This window comes from Hyaena hyaena, unplaced genomic scaffold (genome assembly GCF_003009895.1).
Source record: "Hyaena hyaena isolate Hyena2069 unplaced genomic scaffold, ASM300989v1 scaffold_945, whole genome shotgun sequence".
Classification (NCBI taxonomy): Eukaryota; Metazoa; Chordata; class Mammalia; order Carnivora; family Hyaenidae; genus Hyaena; species Hyaena hyaena.
Genome location: NW_024081576.1, coordinates 122,500 through 143,427, shown reverse-complemented (window position 1 = coordinate 143,427; position 20,928 = coordinate 122,500). Strand labels below are relative to the sequence as shown.

The following is a 20,928-nucleotide window of genomic DNA, read 5'->3' as shown; positions in this document are numbered from 1 at the left end:
ACTTTCAATCAAATTTGAGAGGACCAGTGGAGAAAATGAAGGAAAACACCTTGAGGTCATACAGGTCATAATGGTGAACTGACCAAACTGCCCAGGCCAGGTGCTCTCCACACCCACTTCCTTTCCCTACCTCTGCATAGTGATGACCCCAGGTCACCCTACCCCTATACATCTAATCAGCTTTAAACACCTCTGCTGGTATGGGTGGGCTTCTTTTAACTTTATAAGCAAATGACCACCTTTGTTCTGGGCTCAGACCTCTGGAAAATGATCTCTGAGCCCCACCGGTGTAAAATAAACCTCCTCTCTTCCAAGATCTCTGAGCACCACTTGGTTCTTCTGCCAGTGATCCAGACCAGATTTCCACAAAATTACCACTGAAATGAAGTATTAACTAGGGATCTATGGAATTTTTTACTTGCATTGTCTTTTGATCTCTTATCTCTCATTTCCTTTCAAGAGTATTGTGTTCAGTGTTTAAAGCAGAGCTGGGAAATATAAACGACACCCCTTTTCACCTAACTAACATCTCTGAGCTGAATGCTGATCAAGAAAAGGCAACACTCTTCATTTCTACTTCCTGCATATGCTACTTTAAAATATTATGTAATAATGTAGTTAACAAAGGCAGCTAATTAAGCCTGCCTGACTATAGACTTCTCCTCGAGGAGTAGGCAGCAAAAGAGAACGTTTATTTTACAATATTCATTTCCAAGTCTGACCCAGACCATTTCTTTCTTTTCAGGAAACATTCCATCCAGATTATTAGAAGACAAATGGATAGTATACTCTTCCAGCAATGTGGGGAGAGTTTCTACTGCTTCTGCTGATAACCATTTTCCTTGTAACAACTATTTTTTGACACAAACTTCTGTGTTAGACCCAATCTAATTCTGCCAGTTTAATCCCCAACTGTTGGAATTTCAAGCCCTCCCAAACTTGTTGAAACTGTAGAGCAGTTTATGAGCAATCTCCTGATAATATTGTTCCATATGTCTGAAAAAGCCCTTTTGTTTCCAAAAATAATTAAATCCCATCTTTTTTTTTAAACTTGTCAGTTTTTCCCAGGCCTTTACATACCTTTGTTTCCCTATGGATCTTTTTTAAGCATTTCCCATTTTTATGGAGAAATTCTATCTTTGCAGAATTGACCAATACTAAACAGAGTGTGTCACAGTCACTTCACCCATGTGTTCTGTACTCAATGTTGTATAATTCTATTTGTAGGAAGATTTCTACAAGTATTACTTATTCCCATGTTGTATTCTGTTGCAGCAGCATATAGAGAAACCATCTGATATTTGCTAAATGCAGATTTAAATAGAGATTTCATTAGAAGAAAACTTGCAGCTTATTGCTTTCCTATTGACTTTGTATTTAACTTCAAATTAGGCAGATTGGTGAACTTGTGTGATGCTATGAGATAGCGAAATTCAATAACCTAAAATCATTTTTATTCTGCTGTTTTTCTTTAAAAATACTTAAAAATATCAGCTTATATATTTTTAAATGATCTGTGAAACTATGGCTTCATTAATTTACATCCTCTGACTTATAAGAACTGAATACCTTTATAAACAGGTTACATAGAAATAAATGTACTTACTTTTCAAGGTGAATAAAAATGTAGTTTGTGAGCCATGGAACAGTATTCTGACATGTTTTGAAAGTTTTTTAACAATCAAAGAAATTCCCAGTATAGCTTATGATATTCATGAGATGATGTCATGGGTCAGAGAAAATTCAAGAGGTGGAATCTGTCTTTATTGTCTTTAAGTCTCAGTTTAAAGCTGGAACAAAACCAATGGGCAAGATAACCCTCTAAAGATAAAAATTGACTGTGGGAAGACACTTTGGCCAAGATGTATATTGTTGCTTATGTAATGACAGACTGGACTCCAAATAGTCTGATGCTAAGTCTAGCTAAATGTATGATGATAGAATGAGAACTGGGACTATGGAAATCCTTGGAAATTAGTACAGTATCTGGCACATAGTTATTTCTTGCAACCTTCAGACTTATACTCAGTTTTAGGTCCTTTCAAGGTACTTTAGTCCATGTGGTTTTACCAAATGAGGTACGCAAGTATATACCTCTTGCTTTTTGGCTCCTTTGCATTAATGAACTAATTATTTTTCCTTGAGAGAGGAGTATCTAGGAAAGCATTGAATTTAATGAATGGCATGATAAAAATAGTGATTTCTGGTAGGAAGCATGGGTTGCTCCAGTAAGGGTGAGAGGAGGCAGAGGTAAGAACAGTAAAATTTTTGCTTGTGATCTTGTTTGTCCTTCAAGCCATTATTGCATCAAATATGTGACATATATATTTTATTATGTCCTTCATCCTGGTATTTATTTATTTTATAATTTATTTTTAAATTATTTTTTAAAAATAAACTTTACTTTTTAAGTGCAGTTTAGGTTCACAGCATAATGGAGCAGAAAGTACAGAGAGTTACAATATACTTGCTGTTCCATATACCCAACAGCCTCTGCTACTATCAACACCCCTCATCAAAGTGGTACAAGCATTACAGTTAATGAAGCTCTAATGACAAATTATTATCAAACAAAGATGATAATGTACATTAGGGTTCACTCTTGGTTTATCTTATGGGTTTTGACAAATACATAATGACATGTATCCAACATTATAGTATCACACAGAATAGGTTTATTACCCCAAAAGTCCTCTGTGCTTCATCTAGTCATTCCTTTTTTCCCCTAACTCTGGCAATACTGATATTTTTTACTGTCCCCATAGTTTTACCTTCTCCAGAATGTCATATAGTTGGAATCATGCAGTCAATAGCCTTTCTAGATTGTCTTCTTTGATAAATCTCCCTCATTCTTAACCTTATTCTATCCCTCAAATGAAACAACCAAACTCTTCCTAAGAATTAATATATAAAAGAAAGATTTTGAGATCATTTTTTAAAAAATAGTAAGTATGATTTGGACATGATAATAAGCTTTGAAAATAAAATAAAATGAGACAGAGAAAGTGTGGGCCTAAGAGAGATACTGATGGAGTGAGGTAAGAATGAGCAGGAAAAAGTGGGGACAAAAATATAAGTGTAAATGTGAACATAAATGGGAAAAGATGAGAGGGCAAGAGGTAGAGGTGTGGATTGAATGTAGGTGGATTTTGGGGGAAGATTGAGAGTTTGTCAAAAGGTTTTATGCATAAAAAGCTATTTATTATTTATTATTTTTTACTAATAAAGAGCTGAATTGTATTAAGTAGACACAATCTTTCTGAGTTTATTCATTCCTTCAACAAATATTTCCTGAGTGTTATTATGTGCTAAGCACTGTGGTAGTCACTAGGAATGAGTAAAGAATGTAATCATGACTCCTGCCCTCATGGAGTCTAAAACTTATTCTGTTTGCCTCCCTTATCTGTCATCTTCTTCTTCCCCCAGATTCTCTTCCTTGCGTTGTGTACTGCCAGCAGTATCCTCTGGGCTTGCAAACAGGCTTCTGGTTGCCTTTAGTCATGGGAGTCATCAGAGGAGATGAGGCAGCATGAAGAAAAAGAAATAAGGGTATGAATTTCCTGATCCTTTCCTCAGCTGTGTTCTTTTAATGCATTTCTTCATGGCTACAGTGTCTATAGTTGCTTTGGGAACCAGAGCCCACTCCATATCTCCAGCTCTTTCTGGTTTTGGTGACATTATTATCTCCTACTCCTTGTTCATTCTGGCTTAAGGGTGGGAATGACTTCTTATTATCACTAGTCTACAAATGCCTCCGTTTCTTATTTTGGTTCCTTTAAACTTGCTCATAGATACTCAACTTGTGCCTTTAGTAAACTCTTTTGAACCATATGAGTTGGATCCTGTTTCCACTTAGATTTCTGACTGACCCAGTGGGGAAATTAGAGAAACTCATATGTAAATAATGTAAGACTGTTACATTATGATGTAGGATTATGATGAAAAATATCCCAAATATTTAGATAGAGAATAATGAGTGCCAGTTACATAAAGTAATCAACTTTCCTCTTTAGAGGGTGATATTTAAGTTGAGGCCAGAGGATAAGTGGGAGCTAACATGGAAAGAACTGGGAAGAGTGTTTCCTATAGAGGGAACAGCTAGTGTAAAGGCCAAGAGATAACAAAGAGCTTGGTATCCTCTAGGCCAGAATTTGGTTCTAATGCCCCTTGAGGAACATTTGGCTAAAACACTATGTGAACAGACTGAGAGGGGATATCAGCTTGAGTGGCAATGTCCTGATCAGTATCTAGTGATAGATAATAAAGTGCTTGGACAGGCAAAAATCCAACAGAGAATCATGTCCTTGTTAAGATGCTAAGCTCTAGTGGGCTGTGAAAGCTGAGTAGATGCTCAGGTATTAATTTGAAATTGCTGGGATTATGGTGGGATGCAATAAGGATCCATATCATATGATTATGTACTCTAAAAGATTTTAAATATGTGGGGTGCCTGGGTGGCTCAAGGTTTCTGGGTTTGAGCTTAACATTAGGCTCTCTCCTGTCAGCAAGGAGCCCTCTGTTCCCTCTCTGCCCCTCACCCCTGCTTAGGCCATCTCTCTCTCTCTCTCAAAAAAAAAAAAAATAAACATGTTTAAAAAAAAGTGTTTCCAAAATTAACATTAAAAAAGTGTTTTAAAAGAATTAACACATGTAGAGATGTTACTTTTAAATTTGGTTTACTTTCATTCATGGTAGGTTAATCTTTAGGTAGAGGTAGATCTCTTCATAGCATGCTTTTTTTTTTTTCATAATTATGACACTTCATAAAAAGGATATCAAGTGAGCAACAGACGTTCTTGACAGGCTGTGTGTCTTTATCTTCCCTTTTGTTTACTTATGTTGGGGGGAGATGGAGAGAAGAAGTAACATAGGAGTGGAAAAGATGAAGAAAATAAAGTATAAAAATAACAATTTCACTGTTGGATTCCACCTAGAATGAAAGGGACTTTAAGGATCAATTTACTAAACATATTTTAAGAATTCCAAAGCAAGCACATCTAACTTATTAAATAAGCCTGCCTGGGGAAATACCCCAAATTGTTTTTTTTTCTCTATAAATCCATTTCTGTAATTTGTTTTACAATATGACCTTCCTTTGTTTGTAGTTTTAATGCAAATTATGGCATTTAAGAATTACTTAACTGCAGGAAAAAAGAGAATTATTTAACTGCAGGAATAAAAAAGAATTATTTAACTGCAAGATATACTAAAACCTTTGGCATTAAGCCAAAACATATTATTTTTATATTTATCAGAATCATGCTGATTACTCAGGACACTTTCAGGCATACTTGACACCTCAGTATGGGTCAATAGTAAAAACCAAGAACTTTTCTGGTTGATTTAATCATGTGCATTTAACTAATATCCTTGGGTTTGGAAACCTTTCTCAGATATCAGCCCAAATTCCTCCTAGATGAATTTTAAGTTCTTAAAATATATTTTCACTTATAGGCATATTTTGCTTAAAAATGGACCACATGACAATTTATTTTGTTTTTAGTCTATTATTATAATGCTTTTACTTAGATTTAAATAGAAATACATGTGTGTATGTTATTTCAAACCATTTTAAATTTAAAAAAAAAACATGATTTTCACTATGTTCATTCCTTAAACCTCTTCTTATTAGCTGAATTTTTCATATTTACTAATATTTTTCTCATCCATACTCTAAACCTACTTTAAGCAAATTTATATAGCATGGTTTATCTCCAAGTGCTTTATAGCTATGTTTTGGGAGCTAACTCACCACAACTGAAGTTAAATGATTAGTAACTCTGATAGAGATGCATTTATGCAAATTATAATTATAGAGTCTAGAAAGGACCCTGAGGTCTTACCACCCTAAGAAAAAAACCAAACAACACTCTGTTTAAAATAAATCATAATGTTCTAATCAAATATAATCAAAATCTCACTCCTGCCTCTATGCTCAATACTCCTTTATAAACATCATTGACAAGTGATTATATATATCATAGGATTTAAACCCTCAGAAATAGAATCATTAACTCTAGCAGTCATTATAGTGTGATATAAATCATCTTTCTCATTTGGGGAATGATTGCATGCTGTACATATTGACAGCTGGTGCTATCATGGTATCATTCTTTCAGAGAATACGAAAGTAATCAATTGGCTCACTATAACTATTATCATTATGATTTTTATACTGTTGTCTCATTATATCTTATCAGAATCTATATCCTATGCATGAACAGCAGATAACACCTTATCTTTTTATCCATGTTTTATGTATATCATTGTTGAATGATATTTAAGAATGACATTGGAAATTTAAGACATATGGGCAAAGAGACATGAAGCTCTTCTTTTTTACATAGAGAAGTTTCCTTTATGTTAAAATAGAAAAACTATATACATTACTGTTCATAGAAATCACTAGAAAGATAATTATAATTGGTTACTTCATCAATTCCCATCTTCCTGTTTCTTTTTTTAAGTGTTTGCCTATTGTTTTTTTGTTTGTTTGTTTGTTTTAATGAATAGCTACCAAGGAGCTTCCGGGAAAATGAAATCTCAGAAAATAAGTGATCCAAAAATAAGATATATCACATTTTAATAAACAATTGTATCTAAATATGGAAGAATATGTACTTACTTGCCAAGTGCAAAACATTCCATCTTAACAGTTGTTCCCTTAGCAGCTGTAACCATGAAAGGAAAATGGACCTCAATTTTCGGCTCATATTCTCCCATCACACCTGGGAAATAAAGAGCATTCTTTAAGCATAAAATGAATGTCACCAATTTCCTTCCAGTTCTGGAAATGTTACATTGAAAAGCACTGTGGTTTGGTTGTTAATGTCTGTTTGATGACTGCTAAATTTTTGATGCATTGAAGTAAGAAGAACTAAGAATACACTTTGACTCAGTCTGAAATCCTAGTCTTCCTTTAAGGATTGGATATCATGTATATTCAATACCATTTCAAATAATAATTATTGGAAATGTTAATCAACACAGCCAATTTAGTTACTGATTATATTCCAGGGGAAATAAATAACTATGAATATTTCCCATGATAAATAATTGTGTTTTTTTCTAAATAAGTAAAAGCTTTCTTTATCATTGACATATAAATGCTTATTCATTAAATCAACATATATTTATTGGAAGGCAGCTATGCTAGCCACTGACATATATTTATTGAATATCTATCACATACAAGCATTTTGCTAGACATTGTGGTCATTATAAAGATAAATAAGCAATAGACTGTGCCCCCAGTGCTTAGCAAGTGTATTCTTAGAGAATGAAACAACATATACTCAAGTATGGAAGAAGAGTTATAAATAAAAATGATTTTAAATCAAGATAAGAAGTGATGAGTGCCATGAGCAAGATATCCTTAAACTATTATGTATATTTGAAGCACTTATAAGAATAGTTAGGATTTCAATAAGTAGAGAAAAGATAGGAGAGAAAGCAAATGAAACTGTAAGAATAAAGACAAAATGATGGAAAACCACCAGAAGTAGGAATGTCAGTTTTTCTGGCATGTTTTGTATATGAAGAGAAATGATACTGGGCAAATTGGAGATATATATGAAGTACAAAAAGTAGAGGGCTTTGATGATCAAAGTAACACATTCAGACTTTAATCTGTATATAATTTGGACCACTTGGGTTTGAATAGGGGACTGGTATTTTGCTGAGATGTATATACTGAAACTGGAGCAGAGACCAGTACATCAATAACATTATTTCAATAATGTAAGAAAGAGGAATAAAGGTCCACACTTGAATTACAGTGTGTGTGTGTGTGTGTGTGTGTGTGTGTGTGTGTGTGAGAGAGAGAGAGAGAGAGAGAGAGAGAGCGAAGAAGAGGCACTAGACAAAAAACAAAAAATTGAGCTCAGCACACTTTGAGGGACGTGCTGGAGATAAGGGTGTGGGTCTCTTCAATAATGACATGAAGGCTTTCAGCTTTGGGGCTGGGTGATGTGAATGAAAGGAAGAACATAGCTACAGTGGAAGAGCTGATGACTTTCATTTTAGGATTACTGAGTTTGATACCTGACAGATATTCAGAAGAAAGAATCTGACAAGAGAATACAATGAGAATGAAGCTTGGAATGAGTGTTCTGGACAAGTGATAGACATTTAATGTCATCATTTAGAGGTGGCAGTTGAAGCTATGAGATTGGTTAGAATGTTCACCTAACCAAAAACTTAGCTGAGTCCTGGTGAATTCCTGTGCTAGTGCTCTCAATCAGCCAAAGAGCTACTTTCCTACCTCAAATTTTAGGAGATACTTGTATATAAAGCAGCACAGAGAAGACAGTTATAATTTTTTTTTGCTGAGCAGCTTATGTGTGTTTGGGGATGTTTGTGTTTATGCACATGTGTGCACACCTAGGTCCATGTGCATGTATAGATAGTGCTGGGTGTAATCCCCTGTGTATGTGTGTGAGATGAGAAAGGACAAGACAGAAGAAAACTAGACAGAGTAAGAAAAGTGATAGAAGATATAAAGGCAAGATGCACTGGATGTACAAAGGGAGGAAAGGTTAATTTTGGCAAAGAAAATTTTTATGTATTTGTTACTTATCTATCTATCCTCCTCCTCCTCCTCATCATCATCACCTGTCTATTATTAATCATCTATCATTCTTCTATCTATTATTAATTTGATATGGGCCTTGAAGGAAGAAAGTGGCCTACTTTAGATGGAAACTGTTTAAATTCACTGAGGTCAAGATTACGTTTGCTTTTTTTTTTTTTTTTGCTAGCTTTTTGCAAACCGATCATAGACAAAATATCACTGATATTTGCACCAAAAAGATTGGCTTCTGGACATGGCTCTGCTAATGATTTAGACTGTTCCATCTCTGATAGGTCAGTGACTTTTGGGTCTCATTTTTCTAATCTATAAACTGAAGGAAGAAAAGAGAATTACCATTAATGCAATGTCTTACTTAAATAGCTTGATTCCCTTGATTGCTTTCTAGTCCAGTGTTCACTGAACCAAGAGCCTTATGTATAGCAAGTGAATTCAGTGATTAGTCTCGTTTTATCAAAATGAATGTGTAAGCACTTCTTCTCTATCTCTTTCTCAATACTGTTTCCTCTTCTACTTCTTTTCTATCCTATTCTCCTACCACCTTCTCTAATACTTTCCAACTTCTTTTATTTCCTCACATCTTTTTTTCCTATGTCCTTCTGAATAGCATGATTTGACCTGCTAGTGATCCCTGGCTGAGTGTATTCAATCAGAAGCTTATCTTCAAGGCCTTCTTACTTGTAAGCTCCCATAAGAGGACTCCCAAGCATCCTGTTCAGTGTCTACCTTTGGCCCGCCTGAAGCAGTCCCTAAATTTAGCCTGTGTTCTCCCTATCCACCCTTGACATTGATTCTGTATTATTCTTGTTCTATGTCTACCTGTTAATTTGATTATTTGGTAATACATGGTTTCTCATGATGCTTATTAAACTTAATACCCTTACTCACATGGGTCCCTGTGAATACTAGCAATTGCTAAGGAATTGTTGGGAGCCATTTCTGAGCTCATAGGTTGAGAAAGAACTCCCTATGAGGTTAAGGTAAGTTGCATGGACACTTGCCACTCAGATAGTGACCGATATGCACCCCCAGCCAATTGTTTCTGCTTGGAGCACCGACCCCCAAGACATCTTTGTTGATCAGTATTAGGAGTGACTTATTCTGGCCTTGAATATGCTGATTGCACCCTGTGAAGGAACCTATTGAGGGACTTCTTTTGTGATTATGGGAGCAAACATTGTGTTTCCTGAAAGTCCTGTTTTTCTTAATACTTCCCCTTAAGCAAACAAGCTATTGACCCCTGCTCACAAAGAACTAACTTCACCATTTTTAAAATTTTTTTAATGTTTTATTTATTTCTGAGAGACAGAGAGAGAGAGACGGCATGAGCAGGGGAGGGTCAGAGAGAGTGGGAGATACAGAATCTGAAAGAGGCTCCAGGCTCTGAGCTGGCTGTCAGCACAGAGCCTGACATGGATCTCGAACCCACTAACCATGAGATCGTGAACTGAATGGAAGCCGGACGCTTAACCAACTGAGCCACCCAGGCACCCCTAACCTCACCCTATTTATTGTCTTGTATGCTAAAGATACCTTCCTTCCCCATAGGATAAGCATCTAAATCCCCTACCTCAATCACTATTGATAAAGGTTATGCATGAGTCTTCTACAAATCTATGTTCTGGGAAATTCTTACATATCAAAGAAGTTTGTCATCAGAAATCATTGTCTAAGGAAATTGTCAGAAGGCCACTTCTGTGCCGTCCCCCAAACACTTAATTATAAAATAAATTGAGCCCCAGTCAGAGCAGAGATGCCTGCCTGGTGACCAGAAAGATTCTTGTGGCTCTCATCCCTCCCTCGCTGACACCGTCCATCCTTCAGGGACTCCTGGACCTGCTGGAGCTGGCCTCCAGCAAGTGACGCCCGGAACAGGGACCTGAAGGTAATCTCTTTAAACTATGCCTTTCTCATTTCATTAGTCAGGACGGTAAAGATTCCACCATAGGGTACCTCAGACCCCCCTGCATTAGATAAATAGGGTTAGTTGGTGGATAAGCAAAGAACTGTTTTTGAGAAGTTATGGGCCATAAAGAGTCTAAGGAAAGGAGACTCTTTATAGATATATTATGGGACATGCTAACGAAAAAAGGGGTAAAGGTATGTCCTCAACAAATAGCTCGATTTTTATGTTTTGTTCCATCAAACAATTGGGCCTTCCCCATCCAGAACAGAGATGCCTGCCTGGTGACCAGAAAGATTCTAGTGGCTCTCTCATCCCTCCCTTGCCGACACCGTCCATCCTTCAGGGACCCCTGGACCTATCGGAGCCGGCCTCCAGCAAGGAATGCAAAGTGTGGTGGTGGGGGGCAATGAAATCGAGGTTGAAATTAGAGAATATTTCTACATGATTATTTTTAGTAAACTGTTTTAAAAACTCTAAAAAAAAAAAAAAAGAAGAAGCCTGGATCTCCAAAGCTGTAGTAATCAGTTTTTTTTTCACATCATATATAAAAATTCCCTTTAAAATCCATTTTTCTACTAAAACTTTTGTTATAATTTTTATTAAAGTGGGCTCCATAATTGTACCACATTTCAGGCTCTTCAATACCTGAATTTGCCTCTGAATAATATCAAAGTATTGGTGACATTATTGGCTTATAGGAGCTAAACCCATGTATTATCTTTCTTCTTTTTCACATAATATTTGTGAACTGCAAAGAAGACATTCTTTTATAGCTTTAATCCTTAAGAATGACTCAGAGAGTCCGAATAACTCAAGTCTTTGGAGTAGTTGGGAAGTGATTTTGTCCAGGTAGGGTCTTCTGCTGTTTCTCAAATTATCCCATGTGGCCAAAGACATTGTTAAGCTCCAGGGCCCAAAATATTTGCTAATATCTCAACTAGATATGAAATATAAAATTGAAAGATTTGAATAAGAAGCTTCAAATTACATTATCTAATTTGAGTTGCACTATAAGATATAACTGGTTCTTTCTAATTTTACTCTTATGGTGAAGATACAAGGACAGATAAGAAAGCTCTTTAGATATGTCTTGCTCTTTAACAATTGATTACATTCAGCAATTATGTTTTGCCCTACATTTCATGGGATAATTATGTTAGAGCTAAAGTACATGTTAGCATATGTAATTTACCCTCTTTTTTTTTAATGATGAGAGAGTTAAGAGTCAAAGAGGTCAGGTAATTGGCCGAAGGTCCTATAGAATGCTGTTGGCAGAACAGCAAAAATAAGAATTTTCTGACCTTAGGTCTTTAACAGCTATTTACTTGACATCACTCTGTTGAGGTATTTCAGTCACAGCCATTCAGGCATAATCACATGTACTCCATCAATCATTGACTGTCTGCCATGGATATTTGGTTTATTTCAACCTCAATTTTTATTATTTCAAGTCATATGTTAGGCTTAGCTTGTAATTTCTTTTGGTGGGTACGGTTTGATGATAAAAGGAAAGAGAAACAGTCCTATAAGATACCTATTTAAATATGAAAATATTTGCCTGATCTTTTTATTCAAGGTAGTTTCTTTATTTTTATTTCATTTTATTTTTTTTCACTTATTTATTTGCTTTTTTCTCTCAGGAGACACTATACTGTGTCTTCATCTCTTTCCCCATACATTTCATTTCTTTGATAGTAGGCTGCCCTATTAGAATTACATGTCATTAGAAGGCGACCCCAAATTACAAAGGTCTTCCAGCTGAGAGAACATTATTTTCCTTCTATGTCTTCATGGTTGTTGATTTTCTTATTTATTCCAATTATTTGAAAAGAGTTAGGGTGGTTTCCCATAAGTGGAATGTAATTTAAAACTGTTTCTTTAAGTGTGTTGCATATAGAGAACCAATGACATCCAAAAAAATCTGGAAAACGTACGAAAATTTCATTGTACATGTTTCAACTCCAAGGCTAGTGATAAATAATCTTTGAACGTGGGTCTACAGAGTCTGTGTTTTAATAGTGTTTGAGTTTCAATAGATGTTTCATTTGTAAATATCTTTTTTTAAGTGTCTTTAGCAATTTGAACATAAGTATATAAGTATTATGCTATGTAAGTGCCCTGGAAAGGAAATAAAAGTCCAAATAAACAACAACAGCAACATCAACACCAATAAATAATAGTGATAATGACAAAGATGAGATGGAAAGAAAGGAAATGACTAAATATTTCACACAGTGTCTATAGACATTGTGCTATGTGTGACACATATCAGTGTACTCATCTTTTTGGAACATATTGAATATCAACTTGTTATTTGTAGATTAGTGATGTAAATCCCAACCCCAGTTCTGGCTCTATTAAAACATTGAGGTAATCACAGACCCTCTTTGGGTCAATTTTCTTATGTGCAATGAGAATGTTAATACTATAGATGATTTAGAAATCTAGAGGTATGTTAAGGAATATATGTTCCATATTCATGTGTTCCTCTTTACTTACTGTATTCAAATAAATTAAAAGTTATGATCTTTGAAAATGTTAATCATTTAGAAAAGTGTCCAGATGTCATCTTTTCAATTCCAAAATGAGTCCTAGCTGATAAGAAACAATTTCACAATCATAAATAGACAACATATTGTTTTCTCTCTTCAAAAGGTATATATTACCTGAATTTTTGTTTCTCAAGATGAATCATTGTTATGTAAATAAGGAGACTGATGAATCTCTTGACAGAAGGAAATAAATGATTTGTGTTATCTTCAAATAAATGTACCATTATGAATAGTATTTATCTAAGGAGGTTGAGAAGACCTAGAAGGGTTTATTATTAGAAGATATTTTTCATCACTATTACATATATTCTGAAAATCAGAGAGACCAATAGATTTTGTTCTGTTTCCCAAGCACCAAGAAAAAATTGATCAACGGGCTGCCTCATACTATAATTGCTTTCCACTGATTACTGAATTTTAAGACATATTTTCCTTCTCCTTTTCTTGACACTGTGATTTAGAGAAATATATGCATCTCTCTCCACCATAATCTGAAGGCTCAACCCATGTGCATCAATAACTTGGAAAAATAACTTACAAAAGTAAAGTCTAAAGAAAGCAACTATACATTTTTTTCTACATAAAACAATAAGCTCTCTAGCATTAAAACAATAGTCCAGATAGAGCAAATTTGAAAAGTTTAACAAGGGTTGAATATTAACTATGTTAAAAAGTTTTCCTTTTATTAAAAAAAGTTCTCCATGTTTAGGAAATTAAGTATGTTCGCTATTTTTTAATGTTTATTTATTTTATTTTGAGACAGAGAGAGAGCATGAGCAGGGGAGGAGCAGAGAGAGAGAGAGAGAGAGAGAGAGAGAGGAGAATCGTAAGCAGTTTGCATGCTTGGCCTGATAGGGGGCTTGACCTCACAACGGTGAGTTCATGACCTGCGCCAAAATCAAGTCAGAAGTTTAAACAACTAATCCGCCCAGGTGCCCCAGTGTGTTTCCTATTTTTATAAATGTTTATTTACAAATACAATTCCAGAAACTTTTCTGTAAATATATCTGCATAACCAAAAACATAAGTCTAATCTAAAACTCTTATACATAATTTTCTAAGTTTTCTTTGACTTTGTGCATGTGTATGTCTTTCTGTGTGTGCCTTTCAAATATGAAAACAAAAATGGTACCTGCTAAAAATTTTAGTAATTTTATTCTTATGAGATGCCACCAAAACCTATGAGTGTAACAAGAGATCAACTTTTGAATGAACTTGGGTCCTCATTTCTATAGCCGAGGACCCTTCTCAGAAAGCTGTTTGACTTGGCCCAGTAATAATGGGCAAAGTACTATGCTTACTTGAAAAGAAATTAAATAAAAATAAAAACATAATAATTGAACATTACATATTAATATCCAATTGAATAATTAAATGCCTTGAAGCTTTCTAGATAATTCAGTGGGAATCTTCCACTCTAATCAAAGTTGGTTTTTGTCAATTGTCATTTGTTTAGAAACTATATTTCCATATGATTTATTCAAATATTTATTTCTACTAGTGTATTTTTTCATTAAAAAGAGAAAGTAAAATGCCTCAGATATAGAGTGGACTTTCTTCCCTGCATTAAGCACATTAATCATAAATTGTTATATTCACAGTTCTTTCTATAAGTAAATAAAAGCAATAATATAGAAGTAAGATAAAGGTAAGACAAGACAAACCTAAGTTATGAGGAAGCAGTTTCAACACACACACTGTCTGGAAGGTAAGGACGATCTATTCAAATCAGAAGGTAAGACTAAGTCAATTGGAGAGTTAAAAAGCTATGTGTAAGTGCTGAATTGCATTATTGGGAAATCTATAAAGGAAATAGCCATATAATCCTGTTACTAAGATTCCCTAGGACTGTTAGGATTCAGCTACCTTACAGTCCCAGTCCCTAAGAAGTCAGGCTATATTACAAACCCTAATCTTGGATTTTTTGAATCTCTCCTTTCTCTTACCGTGTCATATATTTCCTGAAAACAAAAGTCTCTTTTTTAGGTTCACTAGAGTGAACTTCTGTACCTTACAACTACCTAGGAAAACACATAAACTTTTATTTCTAGATTCCTTAACATTCTTCAGAGAAATTACTCCTTCCAGAAAAGGTTCTTACCCGTAGCTGTCTATTTATTCATACAGTAATCACAAAGAAGCTATGGGACTTAAATATCCTTGGAGGAATTAGTTCTGCTAGCTCATTTGATCTGCTGCCTGGTTGCATAACTCTTGGAGAAAATGTGACAAATGGGTTGTTTTAACTATTGTTAAAAGTTTATTTTTATGCTTTAATCTGAACAGATTGTTGTCTCACTTCAGCCTTCTTATTGAGAATGCCAGCATTCCTGCTGTTAGCTCTCAGATTTGAGATACTAAACATACCAGGTCCTGATTTGCTTTGTAAACAATTCACCACATATTTTATTTTATCAACTCTTATGGGCTTCAAAGGCTTTATGAATGATATGGTTCAAAAGATACATCTTTCCAGAGGGGGAATGTCAATTATCACAGTCTCATCATGGGGCTTTATGTGCTTTAAAGAGTCTAGACGTAAAAAGAATAAACATTTTGAATACCTGCTGTAAGCCTGGTGCTGTAAGTGTATGTAACTATATTGTCATTTAAATCTTACAAACACAACAAAGTAGATATGACTATCTCCATTTTAATTAAGAGGCAACTGAGTATTTGAAAGGTTAAATAACTTGTTCAACATCACTGAGCTATTAAATGACATGTAAGGGCTACAAATCTAGGACTATACTAATTCTGAAGCCAACTTACCCTCCTTATTCTATGTTGTTCCCCAGGAAAAGTTGTCACTGTTTGCAAAGAGAGAAAAGGTAAATGCTGAAAGAAACTGCTTCCTTAGATAATAGAGCATGGGATCCAGTGCACAGAACTGCTATGAACAGTTCACTAGTTGTAGTAAGAGGTAAGATAGCATGAATGGATATAGATACAGGTAAAATGTTGTTTGCTTTTGGAAAAAATACATCAGATCGTAAATTTAAGGTAAAAATCTGTATTCAGAGTTATGTATCTGTTTATAACCATAGTCAGTTTCATATTTACAACCATGAAGTGAATGGGGGCAAAGGCTGAAGTTGGGGTTAGAGAGATGTGCCAAGTGAGTAGAGTATAATGGAGAGATTGGGGAAATGCAGAATGGAGAGTATACAGTGAAAATATTTATAATGAGTGACTATATAATCTAAGCTAGAAAAGAAAGGTGCATGAGGACATCAGGGTGTGATGGGAAGAAATGGTGGCTTGCTCAAAGGATTATGGAGCCTGAGGGGCTGAAGACTTGTTTGGGTGGAAAGTGCTAAACAGACAGAAAAGAGGCTGTAGACAGAGAGCTGTTACTAAAAATTGAGGTTTTGATGAAGGCAGAATCATTGGTAATCGCAAAATTCAGGTTATTACTTTTGTAATAGGTGGTGAAGGTGAGATGGAGTGCAAGTTCAAGGGAGACAAGGAGGTTAAGAAACAGAGTGGTCAGGATGTTGAATGGATCATTGCTCTAAATATGGATGTTACTCAGACAGAGTAACATCCGTAAAGGAGGAACTCCTTAATCTACGAAGATGAAACATTAAGCAATAGAGTTCATTGCAACTGCTGAAAGCATGCCATGATCCTTTCTCTTTATTTACTGATGTTTACATTTCTTCATTTTCCACTTAAAGACTTCAATGTTCTAGTCCTAAATTATCTTTTCAACTTTACCTTTTCTCCACTCCTTCATGCATTGACTATTCTATGTAACAAAAGTGCTTGCTATATTCAAAATATACTTTACTTGTAAGTGGTTATGAGCCTTCCATATGCTGTGTGTTCTTATCTAAAAATACCTTAGTATCATCCCATGCACACTAAAGTTTTGCTATCAGTAAACTTCACTTCACACTCCATCTCAGAAGACAATGACAGCAATGGTGATGACAAAGAAATGAAAAGGAAGAAAAAGAAGAGAAAGTGGAGAGGAAGGAGAAAGAGAAAAAACAGAGAAAGAGGAAGAAGAGAAGGAGGAGGAGGAGAAGAAGAAGGAGGGAGAGGGAGAGAGAGAGAGAGAGAGAGAGAGAGAGAGAAGACACAGAAGAAGAAGAAGGAGGAGGAGGAGGAGGAGGAGGAGAAGGAGGAGGGAGAAAAAACCCATCCACCCTCCTAGTAAAACAAAAACTGTTGGGAGCCATTTTGAGCTCACTTGTTTTCCTCCATACTTTCCCTTGAGCTATGAACAGGCTAATGACCCATACTCATAAAAGATTGACCTTTATGTGTACAATTCTGTTTCTACCATTGTATTAGTCCAAGAGGTTCATACAGCTCAACATGTAAATCAGCTAACCAAAAATGTCTCTCATGCCCTAGCTATTAAAGAATCATAGACAAAAAACTAGACACAAAGGTAAATGTACTTGGAGAGGCTAAGGTATGGTTGACTCTCTGGTGCCATAAAGAATATAACTGGAAAATCAAATCTTGCCCGGAGACAAAGAGCCTAACTTAGAGAGAAGGAACAGATAAGGGCAGTACATAAGTTACCACATATACCTTTGCTAACTGGTGACGTATAGCAGTCCCTTCCCTAAGGCCTACATTCCACAAACACCTTCCCTTACACTGGCAGCTGTGATGAGGACGGATAAGAGTATCTACAAACCTATGACTTACCCTTAGCGTTATTAAAATGTGTATGTTATCCTGTTTTTCACTAAGAACACCTTGTTATTTTCTTAGTTACTCAATCTCACTATAATTGGGGTAGTTCTGCAAGAATATTTCTGTACAACCTGTTTCTGTACAGTTTCCAAAACATCTTATCACAGAGAACTACCCATTGTGAAAACTCCATTTTCTGATACCATGTTAATAAATAACATAAATAATAAATAAAGACACCAAAACCAACAGGGCAGAGATGCTTGCCTGGTGATCAGAAAGAATCTCAGGGCTCTCTCACACCCTTGCCTCGCTGACACCGTCCATCCTTCAGGGACCCCTGGACCTGGCTGGAGCTGGACTCCAGCAACAAACAACTTCTGCAAAATAGCCCAAGCAAGAAACTTTGTCCTGTACTTATGGATTACCACGGTGTCTTATTTCTTTTGATAATAATTATGTTCTACCATGTATTATAGTTATTTATATACAGCTATTCCAATTGTCTTACGAGTTGAAAGCACCATTGTCAAATCTGAATTCTCCTATCTGGCTCTAGTCTGTCTTTCTGATGTCTTTGTAACATGTCCTTTGAATTCCCAGGTTGTTATAAGCACACTTACCTTTTTGTACAATTGTTTATAACTCCTCATGCTAACTGCTGATCTAAAAGCAATGTTCATTTTCCCATACAATATTCATTTGGCTTTCATTACTCAATAGAATAGAGCTGAGACATACTGTCACTCCAGTCTTTTCTCCAAGAAACCATTCAAGATTCCAGATAAACACTTGAATCTGTTGGTTTGTCCTTCCTACTACTACTACCAGAGCTATTGTGCTGAAGCCAAACAAGTAAGTAAACAAAGAACAACAAATATAAGGAATATTATATATTTAATGCTAACTCTCTGCTTCAAAGACTCTGCTTACTCAATGGTGATTTAAAATAAGATTTGAACCCTCTAGCAATGCATTGAAAGACCTTACTAATTTAGGCTTTTCCTCTCCAAGTAGTCTTGTATTTAGTAACCGTTCTCACAAATCTCACTTTGTAGCCACACAATACTTTTCTCCACTTCTCAAAGTAACGATGCCACTATACAACCACATGCTTTTGTCTTTTTCTGTAATTCATTTAACTTTTCCCTCTATTTAATAAACTAACATTCAGCTTTTAAAATCATTCCCCAATTTCATCTCCCCATCTTTAGAAGAATTAATTTCACTCTATTGTTTTCACAGTGCACAGTTCAAACCATTATTTTAGTGTATATCTCATTGCACTTTAATGATGTTTACCTCCCTATATTCCTCACTGCATTGTGGTTTCTAGCAATGAGGAAATGAAGTTTGTTGTTTTGTATATGCAATGCCACTGCATAAACTGACTAACTTCTATCTGGCTACATGTCATTCTTTGGATGAGCCTGGGTTCCATGGTTGACAGTGTCTCCTATTGAATGCTTGACTTCATTTTCCTACTAAAATTTTGATTTACTATCTTGGACTGGTTCTCACAAACATTTCCTTATTCCTCATTTAAAGCTTGAGAGTGTCTCAGAAGCAAACCAAGGGATTTCCTCATAATCTTTCTAGGATTTCTTGTTCATGTCTTTTCTGGTTTCTTTCCATAGATATAATTTAATTCAAATCTTTGACCTTAATCTCTGGTATATTTGGCCCTTGATTCTTGTATCTTTTCCATCCAACCCATTGTGTACACGACTCCAGCTTAGTCTTCATAAAATATTTTCATCATTCATTTTCTTCTCTTAAAAACTTAATGATTCCCCATTACCTTATTGATAAAATTCAAACTCCTTATTTTGTCATGTAAAGCTTTCAAAATTTGCTCCAAACCTAATTTTTCAACATTAGTTTTCACTTGACCATAATAAGCCCACTGCTCTGGTTAGACTGTCTCCAAAATGGCATTTATTTATTCCTGTGTTATATTGAAGTTATCAACCTATATATCCATTAAAATATTCTCCATTGAGAAAGCCGGATTAAGTTTCTTTCCTCAGGGTTACCTTCCACAACCACAGTACCCCACAATGATGGCTCCATCCTCTAGATTCTTATAATGTTTAGTGGTTACGTTTCCTGTGTCTCTAATGAGATAGATAATGTATTGGTGGCTAGAGCCATGCCTTACACTTAGTTTTGACTTATACAACTCAGATTATTGCAGGCTTATGCACATAGATGGTCCTAATTTACTACAAGCCAAGTGACAAGGGCTAGTTATTGAGCATGAACTATACATACAGCATTGAAAATTCAAATTCATTTAAGAATTTTTCATTACTCAAGAATGGGAAAACATCACAATCCAGAATTTCCCCCAAATCCTTATAGGTAATTTCAGATTTTAATATCATTTGTATAGATATATAAATGAAAGATACAATATTTATAAATGATTAACCCATTAATATATTGTAATACTGTTCTTTCTTTGTCACTAAAAAAAAATCTTAGATCTTTAATACTGATGAAGTGGAGATTCTGAAGCCTGTTAATGATGATGAATAAAACACAATGTATTTGAGTTTTTATGTCTTTCACAAAAGAATTTTTCTTGGCAAACCAGACCAAAAGGACTACATTAGTACGTTTCCTTATTATTTTTCTTTGTTGAACATATTATCAATTATTAAGCCAAAATAAAGGACAAAAAGAATTTGACCACAAAGTAAATATAATTATTGAATATAACTGTTCACATTAAAAAGCAACAGCAACTAAGAACTGGTATTTAATAGACTGTAAAAGATACACTCTTGAAAAAAGAAGGGAGTGAGTCAGAAAACAATATGTAATGGACAGGATGTCTTCCTGTGCAAATTTTCCTAGTTTTGCTTGGGTGTGAGTAAATGCTTCCTGAAAGGAACCAGAAGCAGAGCTTTACTTATAGTGTTTGTTGCAAACATGCTAGTTATATACATGTTGAATTTCTAACACTGAAAAGTCTTTGGAAAACTGATTTTTGTTTGTTTGTTTTCTTTTTATTTGTTTGTTTGTTTTTATTTTTTTTTGACTTTTTTGTTTATTTTATTATTCATCATGATAAGGGTACTCTCTAATCCCCACCACCTATTTCACCTACCTCCCCTCCGGTAACCATCAGGTCTCTATCATTAAGTGTCTGTTTCTTGGTTCTTTGTCTCTCTTTTTTCCCTTTGACTCATTTGTTTTCTTTCTTAAATTTCACATCA

At 35.1% G+C, this 20,928-nt stretch overlaps 1 protein-coding gene across 1 annotated transcript in view; it reads right to left on the bottom strand.

The window, feature by feature from the left end:
* CNTN5 (contactin 5) overlaps positions 1–20,928 on the bottom strand; it is a 433,859-nt gene that overhangs the window by 328,039 nt on the left and 84,892 nt on the right. Inside the window, exon 4 of the mRNA XM_039221110.1 lies at positions 6,626–6,728. Coding sequence (XP_039077041.1) covers positions 6,626–6,728 — 103 coding nt within the window. The remainder of the gene's footprint in view (positions 1–6,625; positions 6,729–20,928) is intronic.